This window comes from Gouania willdenowi, chromosome 17 (assembly GCF_900634775.1).
Source record: "Gouania willdenowi chromosome 17, fGouWil2.1, whole genome shotgun sequence".
Taxonomy (NCBI): domain Eukaryota; kingdom Metazoa; phylum Chordata; class Actinopteri; order Blenniiformes; family Gobiesocidae; genus Gouania; species Gouania willdenowi.
This window is the reverse complement of record NC_041060.1, coordinates 13,119,145-13,132,778: the sequence shown is the minus strand read 5'-3', so window position 1 is coordinate 13,132,778 and position 13,634 is coordinate 13,119,145. Positions and strand designations below refer to the sequence as shown.

The window sequence follows — 13,634 nt, the reverse complement described above, 5'->3', positions numbered from 1 at the left end:
AATGACATCAAAAGCAAAAGCACTGACTGTTCAATTTAAATATCATTCTCCTACATACAGGAGACGGGAGGAGCAGCTTACACATTTACATGAGTGTTCTTGTTGCTATGTATTGTGCACACACTTGCACAGCAGTGTACAGAGCGGTGATGCAATTCCTCTGGCAGATCATGATAAAACCAACACCATCCACCCACACAAGCCTGCACACTGGCACACACCTACAGAATATTTCTACTGAGCTGCATTTATAGGAACATGAAACAAAAACATGTATTAAAAAGCAACCAGAGTTTGTTTGAAGTTCATGTACAAGTTATTTTTGTTGACTCCAGTGGAAATCTGTTTGTACAGTAGATTAAAATACCTGCTATTATTCACGAATTTCATTATTTCTCATTGTCAATCAAAAGTTGAGCGCAACACAGCTTGGCATGCCATTATCAGTCGAAGGGAGGATTGTGAGCTTTTTCTAAAAATACAAAGGGAAACATTCCCTGGACGCTTCAGATTGAACATCCAACCTGACATCAGTGTGAAGAATGGAGTTCATCTCTGTAATCTAATTAATCTGTTTGCAGCACCAAATAACAATGTAGATCCTGTAAAGTTTGATGTTCTTCGAAGGACATAATGGTTTTTCAATAATAATGATGTTGATGGCCAGTGTCCTAGTGTTGCATCACACTGCCCCCTTGTGCCCAGATTGAATAATATCAGATGGTTAAAAAGCTGTCTTGAAAATTATTTTTATTTGACTTGCAACTGAATAATGAACATTAATTACTATTTCAACTTTGAAATTTAGACCATGGTTCAAAAAGTAATAAATACTGATTATTTTTGTGGCTTGAATCAGGTGCAGCATATGATTTTCCCTTCGGTGTCATTTTAAAATTTCAATGTCAGACACACTAGCAGACAAAGCCTCTGGTATTATGTATGGGCCGGTGCTCAGGTGACAGTGAGACACTGTAAGCTTTAGCGTCTCATTATTTGAGTATAGCTCTTATCACCTGTGACCTTAGCACATCAGCACACGGATTAAATTAGACTCCGTGGCACTCTTCCTATTCTCATCTGTTCTAGTGCTTTCCTATTCGTCATGGTCCACAGACCATAGATTGCCCTCCTAAATCCTCCTACCTGTTTAGACTGGGAATGAGGGTGCATCACTGTCCAGGCTCACCTGCTGCTTCAACCATTTCCAGAAAGACAATATGAGAGTAGCTGAGCTTAGCATTTTTTAGCAGGTTCTTTAGTATCTTGTTGTACAGTAAATCATATAGTAGCAAGCCTCGTGTAAGTTGTTGTTGATCAGAGGCAGTGTTTGTTCATAGTGGGCTCTGAAATTGCCCAGAGAGGATTTATGTCTTTAAGTTTTTGTAAGGTATGAATACTATGAACTATACGGCCCAGTGAGATGGAATTTGTAATCTGGTCTTTTATGTACGCAGGTATAAAATCCCTGTATCATTCGTTTGGCCAATCGGTAATGGAGAAAACGAATAAAGGTGTTCGTTTTCCGTTTTTTGTTTTCTGCACAGAAGCAAAAGAGCTTGACTTTGAAAAACAAGGCATTTTCCGTTTTTTCAGTTTGGTTTTGGAAACAAATATCAAATAATGACTGTTGTTTTCGTTTTGCATGTTTTTGTTACATAATGAAAAACGAATTAACGAATGATACACGGATTATATAATAATTTCCGTGTCAAAATTTGATTGATTTGATCGCCTGGAAAATGTTATGCTCTAGAAAAGTAAATGAATTAAGTACAGATATGGCAAATTGGGTAACTTTAGGGAACTTTAATTGCAAACACTTATCAAACGATGATTATCATGCACAATTTAAACCTCGAAGTTTAGCTAACTTTGGCCTCGTGAAGCAGCCATTAGTGCTGAATAACCAGACAAAAGAGCAGCTTCAAACATGTCAAAAGTACAGTATACCTCTCATAGATTTTATTGTGTTGTTCGTAGTAATGAGTAAAAATGATAATAAAACAAATGTGTAGTACAGCTAAAATGTTCAGTAATTTATTGATAAAATAATTGTACATTTCTTATTTTTTGCTAAGTTTATGGGGGGTATTGTCATTTCTTTGGAAAAAACATATTTTCTAGTGAAATAAAATGAAGATGACAGTACACAGTAGGGGTGTCCCAAGCTGATATTGTTATGGGATATTGTAAGTAAGTAAATTTTATTTATATAGTGCTTTTCACAGATAAAATCACAAAGTGCTGTACAGGCAAAGATGAAACTAAAACAACAGCAGCAACATCACAAAAGGATAATAAAACACAAGATAATTTAAAACAACAGTAGGAACATCATAAAAAGATAGTAAAAATTAAAAGCAATTTAACCAAAAGCCTTTCTGAGAAGCGCGATCTTCAGATGTTTTTTAAAAGAGTCCCCACAGTCAAGCTCACGGAGGGACTGGCGTAGGCTATTCCAGAGTCTTGGTGCTACTGCCTGGAACACCAGGTCACCCCAGGTTTTAAAATGAGATTTTGGGATCATAAGGAGATCCTGGCCTGATGACCGAAGGGTGCGCCCTGAAGTGTAGGGACACAACAAGTCAGTGGTGTATTGAGGGGCCTGACCATGCATCGCACGGAAAGTAAGGACTATAATTTTAAACTCAATACAAAAATTGACTGGAAGCCAATGGCTGATACCAGCAAAAAACAAGTATCCGATTATATCGGCCTGCATTTAAAATATCTGATACATGCACTCCCTTTAAAGCTGTCCATTCCAGACTCCACTCCAGCACTGTTGTTCTTTGTTTGAGTATATAACTTTTGATAAGGCCTTTTGTAACATTCAACACTAGGAAATAAATGATAGAAGTATGAATGACTTGCACTTATGTCGTGTCAGATGAAATCTGATATCGGCCAATACTCAAGATTGCAAAATCGGTATTGTATCAGAAGAGAAAAAGTCGCATTGGGACACTCCTGCACAGTAAATAAATATATTCCCTTCATTTAGCCACATATGAAAAACTCCATAAGCATTTGTGCATAGCTGTCCAGTTACATCCCTGATTTTCTTTCCTCACGTTAAGCCCCTCATCAGTTGCAGACATCAGGGATTTCATCCAGCTGCTGTTGGAAAGCTTACTTCACCCCAAAAGCTGTTACTCCACCTGCCAACAGCCATAAAGAGATAGCAGGCTCCCAGGAGCCTCTGCTCTTTCAGTCTTTTTCTGCTCCTGACCTAATGGACCCCTAAAGGCAACTTTTAATCATCTTCTTACGTTTTAGCTCAACCTACTATATCATTGCTCCCACTGCCTGTCGCTGGTGCTTCTGGTGTCTATACATCATGGGAAGTAAGAAGGCGTTTATATGCTTTAACAGGCTCAGCTTTACTGTCCCCCTAATACCGGCTGGATGACAAATGAGGCCGCTAGGGTCAGAAATTGAACCCCCAACCCACAAAGTTTTGTTACTTAAGAGGTTTTCCAGGATTCTCGAGCGTATGAAATGTCGTTTATAATAGAAACAACCCACTTATATTTTTTAAGAGCCCTACACTCAAGAAATACAACCTTTGATCTTGCTTTAATAAGTATATAAAAATGAAAATATTGCCTTTGTTTAAACTGATTAAACTGCTACTATAAAGTAATCATAGTTTAGATCACTGGTTCTCAACTGGTCTCACCCTGGGACCCACATTTTGCCAATGTCATTAAATCGCGACCCACTTTTTATTATAATTCAACCAACCAAATTTAGTTTTTCAAAAATAGCTGTTGAAAACACTATTTTTTAAAACATAAATCTATGTATTTTCCTGTGATACATGTATTTCACAGCATGCCTGTCAGAAGAAAAGACAAGTCCAACATGAGAGACAATAACTATTTATCTATTTTTGACCAGCTGTCTGAAAACCACTTTTGGATCTGGGCCCACCAGTTGAGAATCGCTGGTTTAGATCACACTGATCCCTGACCTTCTCCTCACGTGTAATCTACAGCCTCTCTGTGTATCATACTTTAATACTTACATTTTTCACATTTGACTAATTTGCAAAGTGAGATATTGCTATTGTTAAGGAAGTCAAGATGCAAAACAAACAAAACCCACGATGAATGGTGACTTAAAAGTCTAGTTAACAAGTGGCACTTTGATAGTTGTTGGTGGAGCCCTAATACCATGCAGAACAAAGGAGCTTTGATGTAATGTGCTTCGATGAATGTGATGTTTGTTCATGTTTTTGCACATGCGTTTTGTAGGAGTTGTATGCACATAGTGAATCAGTGCGTGCAGCTCACTACTGGGAGAGCCAACCTCCATCAGGTCATTTACAGTAACAGAGCAGGGGAAACCGGTTCAAGGATATCAGCAGGTCGTAGAGGGAGAAAAGAAGGAAGTATGAGAGGAAAGGAGGGAAACAATGATGCCAAAACGAGAAGTGGCAAAAACAGGAGGCATAAAAAGAAAAGGCTGTGTTTATGTCTCCTAATGTACTGCCTTTGTATTGTGCTTGGCTTAGACACACACACACACACACACACACACACACACACACACACACACACACACACACACACACACACACACACACACACACACACACACAGTCCAGATGTCCACTCAGTAAGGATCCAGATGGCCTGGATACCCTCCCTGTAGTAGAGCAGCACAAACCTACACAAAGCATCATGGCTGTGTTTTTCTCCCTTATCCAGAAAAGATTAACTCTCCTCATTAGGGCTCCCCTACCTCTCGCCCTCATCTGTCCACCCGCACCCTCCCCCGTCCGCTTACCTCACCCCTATTGGCTGCTTCTATCAGGACCACTGCTGATACAAGAGTGGGTGGGAGCGGGAGGTGGGATGGGTGGATGGTTGCCATTGCAATAACGGAGGCGACCACTTACCAAATCGCTTGGACTGAAATGGAAAAAAATGAAACAAGCGGATGGTTGTGGAAATCGGGTTGGAGGGTGAGGGGGCTGAAAAGAGAAGAAGAGCTGAGATAAACAATAACAACAACAACAGCAAGGGATTAGACAGCGACTGAGCTGCCAGGAAGTCCGTTTTTGGACAAAGCAGCGTCTCTCTGTATTATCGGAACTGAATGGCCATCTGATCAGCTCGAGATCTGGTGGATAAATCCAGATGAAGAAGAAAATAAAACAGGTAAAGGATTACAAACACATTGTCCATGGCTCCTTGCTATCAGGAGGATGTGATATTTCACTCCTGACGAAGAGGGGGATGAAGTAAGCTGTGCTGGAGTCATGCCTTGGGCATAGAAATAGAAACAGAGAGTGGAAGAAGAGCAGAAAAGCATGCGTCAGCACTCTGACCGGATCAACTGGAGTCCCAGAGAGAGAAAGAGAGAGAAACATTAATGAAGAGTGAGGTGGAATGGTATCAGACTAAGGCTGATGGGACAATGCAAGTAAAGCCTGCTGGATTTTATTGCTTTACCTACCACACCTTTTAATGCATCTTCATTGTGTGTGGTTCCTGACAACAGAAGCCCTGAGGACACAGAAAGGTTATTTCTTTGTTTCTGCATGCAATAATTTAAATCCAGGCATATGAAGTTATAGAATAACCATCCGTCAGGAAGATTTAGGATTCAAAGCTTCTGCCACATGAAAAGAACAAACTGGTTCTAAAGAAGTACAGCATTCATCACTGCGTTGTCTGACAGACTCCATCAACAATATCATCCACCCAGAAACTGAGCCGGTCTTCATTTTAATTGCAAGTTGTAATTTTTTTAAGATGAGCCGCACTTGTGATTTTACAGTGAGAGTACTTCTGTTTAAAAGACATGGAACTCCTTTTTTTGTCATTTTTACACATGTTGACTCGACTGATAAGTTATGAGTGTTTCACCTACATTTGATTACATGGCACTTTCATCAAATCACGATACTTTTGCACCAAGCTATGACAAAAACATCGACAGTTTTTTTTGAACGACTTGTTGAAAACTTTACTCATCTTACCAGTGACGACATGGACCTCGATGAGTGACCAACTTACTAGTGGGTGGGTGGCTCACTGACTGGAGTGTCAAGCTTTACGAGGACTTTCAGGATACCTACACTGGCCGGGGCCTTGTAACCTTGAGATGGGGGAGACCGCAGAGTACCAGAAACTGCAGGAAACATCGGAATCTGACTACCAACACTTGCCCAGTGACGATGAAGAGGTAGACCATTCCTGTTCCCTTGATTATCACTGTTACTTTCTGAGTATATTATATACTTATCTAGTTCCAGGCATCTGATGAATAGAGGGCCTGAATAAATGATCACTTTCTTAATTGCTCCTTTTTAAACGCAGAGTATAAAATTGTGAACACTAACAACAGTCTTCATATGGAATCTCGTGCTAGTGTGGTGGCTGCTTGCATAGACGGATCATCATGACCATCATGAGCCCTGGGCACAAACCTCTCATGGCGTGTGCACATCGAACAACTTTTCCTGTCACGTTGACGCCGCGGGAACGCACAGCTCTCTGTGCTTCCTGACGCGTGCGTAGCGTGCGGCGGCTGCCTCTTAATTCAATTAAATTCAACTTTATTTTTATAATGTATCACAAATTACAACAAAAGTCATCTCATAGCACTAAACTACACAACAGATTCAGAAGCGTCATGATTTCAGCTTTAGTATGAAGGTAGATGCAAAGTGAGAGAGCTTGTAGAATGTGATGTGAGCTTGTGTATAAAAAATCCACACCTACGTGAAATAACGGGTGAGGGGGAGAGGGCATTTCTTCAGATACGTCAATGAGTAATCACACACGAATTATTTAACATTCATCATACTGCATTTTTTAAAACCACAAAAATTCTAATGCAAATACATTTTTTAAATAAAAAAATAAATTTAAGGGCCCCCATTGGCTGTTGGGCCCTGGGCCCATTTTGCCCATGCGGTAATGCGTCTATGGCTGCTTGTCACTCTGCATCTGTTTGATAGGTTTCATTATCCCTTGGAGATAAGTAAAGTTTTCTAACTGAATTAAAGAAGAGCACACACAGAGCGCAAACTTCCAAGTTTCAAATATCCTTTTTGCCAGATATTGGCAGTGATTCGGATCATGGTACTATGATCATTCACGCTCTAAAGGCTTGAAAGAAATGTATATCCCCATCAATGATACAGCAGGTCCAAATGTATGGGCACCCGCAATTTAGATCCGATCGGGATAAAACTTGGTGTGTTACTTGGGCAATCGACCCTATATAACTCAGTCAAATTTCATAAAGATTGGTCAAGTACGAACAGAGATATGAATTTTTTAAATTTCCCCAGTGCTGAGAGATAAGTATTTTTTTTGTTTTTGAATGTGATCCAGAATCAGTATATTTGATCTTGATCCCCTCCAAAATGTAATGGAATCTTCCATAGTGTAAGGTGTATCTTTGGGTAAAAATATGATCAAACCGTTCTGTACTTTAGCTGCCAAAATTAACGGCGGGGGAAATATTACCTCCTTGGAGGAAGTAATTACTTGTTGATAACAAAGCCTTTGGTATCAGTGACACCTGTGTGAGTGATTCTACTGAAAAAGCACATGTTGACAGAGTAAACATAATACCATATCATAGATAGCATTCATTCATGTGTCAAAGCCCTTTCCCACAATCCTAACCACATACCGGTGCTCATCGCATACTGCCATTCACACCCACACACAAGGTCAGCCCCCATGTGTGCTGAGTTATTGAATACGGAGCCATGAGGTCATTGATGAAGTGCTGCTGAAGGTCTGTGGTGACAGGCAAAGAATGTAATTTTATATCCTCCCACTTTTTCCGCACTTTGCAAAGGCTGGCCCTAAGGACTTTGATTGACCTTGTAATATAAGCGCTTACTCTCAGGTGATTGTATGTGGGAATTATGGTATGCTTTTATATATGTGTGTGTGTGTGTGTATATTTAGCCCCGTTACTCGTAAACGGCTTTTCCTTCCTCGGATTACCTTTGTTTTTAAAAATATTTTGATGAAATCGAAAACGGATTATTTATTGAGGGGGATTTTTAAAAAGTTAAAATCTGAAAAAATTGATTTTCCCGTTTATTGTTATCACAGCAAGAGTCTCTCTCCCTTTACAAACTGTTGAAAAACAATTTTCAAACACAAGTTTAACGCGATAGACCCCCGCTACAACCTCTCCTTTTTAAATGTGAATTTTGTGAGTTTTTTTTTCTAATGCTAGGTTCTCTTTGTAAAAATGCTGAGGGATTCATTTTTGGTTGGGCAGGTTGTTATTTTATCAAACCCACAGGAGATTTAACATTCTTTGTTAAATCTTTGCAGTTGCACTTTATTCCCAATATGAAAATTTGTTTTCTCTTTTTCAATTAAAAGAAAATACTTGCAATAATCGAGTTCGGTGTTTTTTTTTTTTTTTTTTTTTTTTTTTTTTTTTATTAAAGGGGGGAAAAATATTGAAATCGGAATCCAAAAGCGAGTTTTCATAGTAAAGCCTTAATGGCATACAACCAGACTTTTGCCATTTATTGTGTATTTATTTGAAAAAAAAAAAACCTGAAGTGCAAGCATCCCCATGCATTAACTGTTTTTTAACTTTACCTTTATACAAAGTTATCAACAACTATAAAAATAGACTTCTTGATGAATGTGTAGATTTGTGCAACATTTTCTATGTCACGACTGTTCTCTCTGTGTCGATAACCTTTGTGCAAGCTCAACAGAGCTAAGCTGGGCCGTCATGGCAGCTGCCCTGGTCATGGGGGCTGAATCCAATCACTCTCCTTTTACAGCTGCAGCTCAATGCTGAGTGAATACAGTTGTTTGAACATTGAACACACACAAACAGCACACTGTATACAGCCATGAGCCATCTCATCTCTTTGAGAATCTGTGAGAACGTCCTGGCACGTAGTTCTCCCAGAGGAAAAAAAAAAGATCAACATGAAAGCTTCAAATGCTTGTATTGTTTATTAAAAAATGCTACTTTATCTTCTCTGCAGACTCATTGTAAACATGCTCTCTCGGCCTGTGAAGCCTCAGAGGATTTGGGGTTTGGCCGGAATCTGCTGGAATCAGTTTTTTTTTTTTTTTTTTTTTTTAGAATAAATACAGTTTACCTGTAAAACTGTACACAGTGTTCCTGTTCTCACACTCTTGGCTGTATTTCCCTCATAACACTTGATTAATTTTTTGCTGCCTCCTCCTCTCCACTTATCCAGCTTTAAGGGATCAACAGGGATTGCTTTGGATGGGTGGGTGGGTGGGTTTGTGGGTGGACTTTTAGTTATTAAGTGTTGTTTTGTTTGCCGTTGTTTTGGTAGCCCAGTATTATACATTTCAGGCCGTAATGTTAATGCTGCCCTGCCTCTAAATAAAGAGGCGACCTGAACAGAGAGCTGGTATTTAGGTGAATGTAAAATGCCAGACGTTGGCAGATGGCTTCTATCTGTTTTTGTGTTTGTGCAGTACAGTATAGGAGGAGAGATCAACATTGTTTGCTCTCTTGCTTTTTCGCAGTTCACTCACGCCGACCCCAAAGTGTAGATTGTTGCTTTGTGAGACAAAGCTTGAAGCTAATTTTAGAAATGGACTGACTGCTGTTGATTACGTCTAATGTAGAGCACTGTACATCACAGTGAATTCAGTCACTGTATACTTTTGCATACATGTGTATACATACAGATGCATGTTGTAGGAGTGACTCACACTGCCGTTTGTTGTTTTTAATCTTGCTTTCAAGCCAGCCACTCATTTGATATCAGTTCAGTTTAATGCAATTTTAAAAGTCTTTAAAAAAAGTCTTTAAAAAAAAACTAATAGAAGACAAGAAAAGATGCTTTTGTTTTGAAAAGAGGATGTGTGATTGCTGCTGATTTTGAGCTGAAAGCAAATGGAGTACTAACAGAGATGATAGACATTATTTTTACATATTAAAATAGATCTTTTCATACATTTAGTTTTTACTTATTTATTGTCTATTACACATCCTTTGTCTTTTCTTGTCATGTTAAAAAAAAACGCAGCTCTCAAAGGATAATTCACAAATTTTATTATTATTATCGATATTAGTAATATTATTAGCAACAATGTTTATAATATGATAATGATAAAAATTATAATTATAAAGAGAAAAAGAAAAAAAAATCTCAAGATTTCCTTGTTGCAACCCATGTTCAAAGATGGCATAACTTCATTAAAACTTGAGGAAATTAACTTAGAACAAACTTGACTTGCACCCACAGTTAAATTCTTCAGAAATGTAAGTTTACTCAAAAGAACTTATGGTAGTTATTTCTCCATTTGTCATTTTTGAAGTTAAAATAAATTACTTTAAATCAGTATATCCAACATTTTTTGAATATGAAGTAGGGCTGGGCAATTTTGCCAACAAAAAAAACCTCAGATTTAAAAAAAAAAAAAAAAAAAAAAATTGAGTTTCTGGCTGGTTCACATCGCACTACGGTAACCCACAAGGAGGGAACGCGAAAAAGTCTGGGAAAAAGAAAAAAAAAAAAAAAAAAAAAAAATATATATATATATATATATATATTTTTTTTTTTACTCCAATTTGCAAAATAAAAATTGTTTTTATCTACAAATTCGATAAATCGATTAAATCGATTTTTGCCCAGCCTTAATGTGAAGTTTATTTAACTTTATTTATTATTTTATTAAGATATGCCGTTATGAACCCATATACACACACTACTGATGCTGGCTGCCCTGCTTTCAGAGAGCCACACATAAAATGTATCCATCCAGCTATGCATGCATCTGTGAATATCCCTATTTAATAACTTTAAAAAATAAAGCCAGTTTTAACTTTTGACAGTACTTGCCTTTAGGCTTAACACCATCTACTGGTGAAATAGTAGAGCTGCAGGGTGATTTACTGACTATAATTTGAATTGTTCTAATCTACTTAGTCTGGAGGCAGCTGCTGCTGCTGGTCACACGCTGCTGGTTTAACCCTTTCAGCAATTCTGCTAGAACACGATAATCTAGAAACAGCTTCGGCTAACCACGGTTGGTTGTTTTTTTTTTTTTATAATGAGATATTATTCATATTAAGCAATGGTGAAGGGACTGCTTCATTCATACTTCCTGGATCTGCTGGAAGATCAGCTCTTATTTTTTAGGTCTCCTCTCACAACCATTCATCCTTAAAGGATTGACTGTGGCTGAAAACGTTCATGACTTTTTATAGACTTAAATACTGTAGATCAACACTGTTTTGGGGAAATGGGTGGATCCAAAGCGTTAGTCACATACTCATAATGTTATGGCTGCCATGTCCAGCTTAATCACATCAGCTTGTGTTCCTGTTGGGCTACAGGTTGTGTTTTTTGTGTCTCTGTAGGTTTTTACCTCCTCATATTCAGACACTCTGGTTTTAACATTACTTAAAATCAGTCTTAGTTGTTGACGTTTCCTTGCAAATTTGTTAGGGCCAGATGTTGGCAATTTTATAAACACCTGTTTTCCAGCTGGTTACATAACTGTTCTGTGGCAAACAGAATTAGCCTGTTTCTCAAAGCAATGTATTTGTGGCTGAAAGCTTTTTAGCATACTTTTGATCTAAAACAAATTAACACTAAATATCTGATAAGAATGAATACACAGTATTTGCTTTAGCATAAACATTTCAAAAACAATGAGAACAAGAGGAAAGAACAGCAAAATCTCATCCACAGTAAGACAATATTGTTCAAGCTTTTACAAATATCATATCCATATACATAATCTATACCATAATGTAAGTTAAATCTGGGCCCATGACTGGGTTTTCTACTTACCATCAGGTTGATGACATGAATATATTGTTGCAAAAATCTCACAGATGGTCAAAACTACAACTCTTTGTTTATTACTATCAGAATGGAAGAGAGATCCCATTTTTGTTATGTGCCAGACATGGAATAAGAAATCAGTCACATCTTCAACAAATAGTCATTTTTGTCAGGATAATTCTGGCAGAGGGCAGTAAAACCAGGAGAAAAATCACATTTTCTGTTTTGTTTAATGTGGTTTTTGCTACATTGTCTTAACAGTGTGGATGCAAACACAGGAGGGAAAAATTCTTAATTCATTTTTTAGTGAATGTCAAACAAACAAGGCTCCAGAAGTGAAAGTTCATCTTGAGAATTGCGACAAGAATCCAGCTACGAAAAACTGGAGAAAGTATGGTGCTTGTGTTTGTGCACGCGCACATTTGCGCTGATTTGTTTGGGGGTGGTTGCAACACAGGAAACAAGCTCCCCATCCTGCAGTTGAATGTGACCCCTTGGCCCTGGATCAAATGCTCCTCCAGGCTGAATACCATGAAGCCTCTGTCCTCGCCACCACGCACTGCTCCGCACTCTGCATCTCGCTGCTCCCAGGAAGGGGAGGGAGGGGGGGTTAGCGTGAGGAATAGAGCAACACATACAGGGAGTTCATGGGAAAGACAAGTTAAAAGGGAGGCTTTTAGGACTTTAATCATGTTTGTGTTGACTTGGCAGAGAATATGACCAGACAACATGTAAACAAACACATAACAGCTCTGCAGCCACACATCGTGTTGCACCCTGAAACCAGAGACAGTCACTCATGCCAACGCTGCCAGCTCTACTGCTGAGCGATTGAATCGGGGAGAAAGTTGCTCCTATTTTAGACCAACTACTTGATGAAGGGATGGAAAACACAAACAGAAGCTGCTTTAGCCAAGCTGGGAAACAGAGTGAGAGAGAGAGAGGGAGGCAGTAGAAAGAAGGGAGGAAGAAGAAGGAGTGACTTATCTGTGAAGCTGCCAGTTTGGGCCACTGGCTCAGAGCTGCCTGAGGACGACACATGAATGTACTGCATGAGCAGAGGGTAGTAGACCTGGCACAGTTTGGATGTCTTTTGTACACTTTATGCCTCTTTAACTTCTCAAGGGAGCTGAATCTTCAAAGGAAGCTTACCCCGCCATGGAATGTTGGAGATTTAGGTACTGGGCTGCTGGACGTTTTTCATCCCCCTCTGGGTTTCAGAGATTTCAATCTGGATTCAGAAACTGTGCACGTCTTTGAGTATCCTCACACTCTTAGATGAACCATCTTGGGCTGCCGTCGCTTTTTTTTTTAAAGGAGTAAAGGACCAGCTGCTGCTTTCACAAATGTGAATGTAGTTTTTTTGCCCCTAAAGTTATCCAGTGAAGGAATTCAGGATGCGACGCTTTGACAAGCTGAAAAAGACATTCCCTTTCCTGGCACATTTTCATCTGTATCGGGTAAGTCGGCTCTGCTTCTGCAAGTAATAAGACATGGACAGTTGTGACTATAGGATGTGTGTGTGTGTGTGTGTGTGCATGCCTTCCTGCTGACTCCAGATGGACTGGGCCTCTCCTGGGAGAGTTGTTGTTATTGTGGCAGGATGTTAAAGCAGAACAGATTTCAGACAGGACATGGTCTCTCTCTCTCTCTCTCTCTCTCTCTCTCTCTCTCTCTCTCTCTCTCTCTCTCTCTACCCCTCTCTCTACCATTCTCTCTCTCTCTCTCTCTCTCTCTCTCTCTCCCTCCTCTCTCTCTCTCTCTCTGTGTGTGTGTATGAAATCTCTACACAATTGCAAGGAATGAGTTCAGAGCAGAACTATTTCTCACACACATTATTTTT

General features: G+C 39.1%; 1 protein-coding gene and 1 long non-coding RNA gene across 7 annotated transcripts in view; one reads left to right on the top strand and one right to left on the bottom strand.

Moving 5' to 3' along the window:
• Positions 1 to 13,634, top strand: part of LOC114479651 (activated CDC42 kinase 1-like) — a 38,980-nt gene that overhangs the window by 13,261 nt on the left and 12,085 nt on the right. For 2 of the 6 annotated variants that reach the window (XM_028473428.1, XM_028473429.1), the window contains exon 3: positions 5,999 to 6,201. The exons of 1 other annotated variant lie outside the window; for it this stretch is intronic. In XM_028473428.1, the coding sequence (XP_028329229.1) occupies positions 6,121 to 6,201 (81 nt within the window). In that variant the 5' untranslated portion in view covers positions 5,999 to 6,120. Of the gene's footprint in view, positions 1 to 4,892; positions 5,536 to 5,998; positions 6,202 to 12,674; positions 13,252 to 13,634 lie in introns of those variants that run through there. 3 more of the 6 variants (XM_028473431.1, XM_028473430.1, XM_028473432.1) reach the window with 3 other exon arrangements.
• Positions 12,003 to 13,303, bottom strand: LOC114479652 (uncharacterized). The gene is made up of 2 exons (XR_003676003.1): positions 12,944 to 13,303; positions 12,003 to 12,817 (listed from the first exon to the last, which is right to left on the bottom strand). It is a non-coding gene; the product is annotated as an uncharacterized LOC114479652 (long non-coding RNA).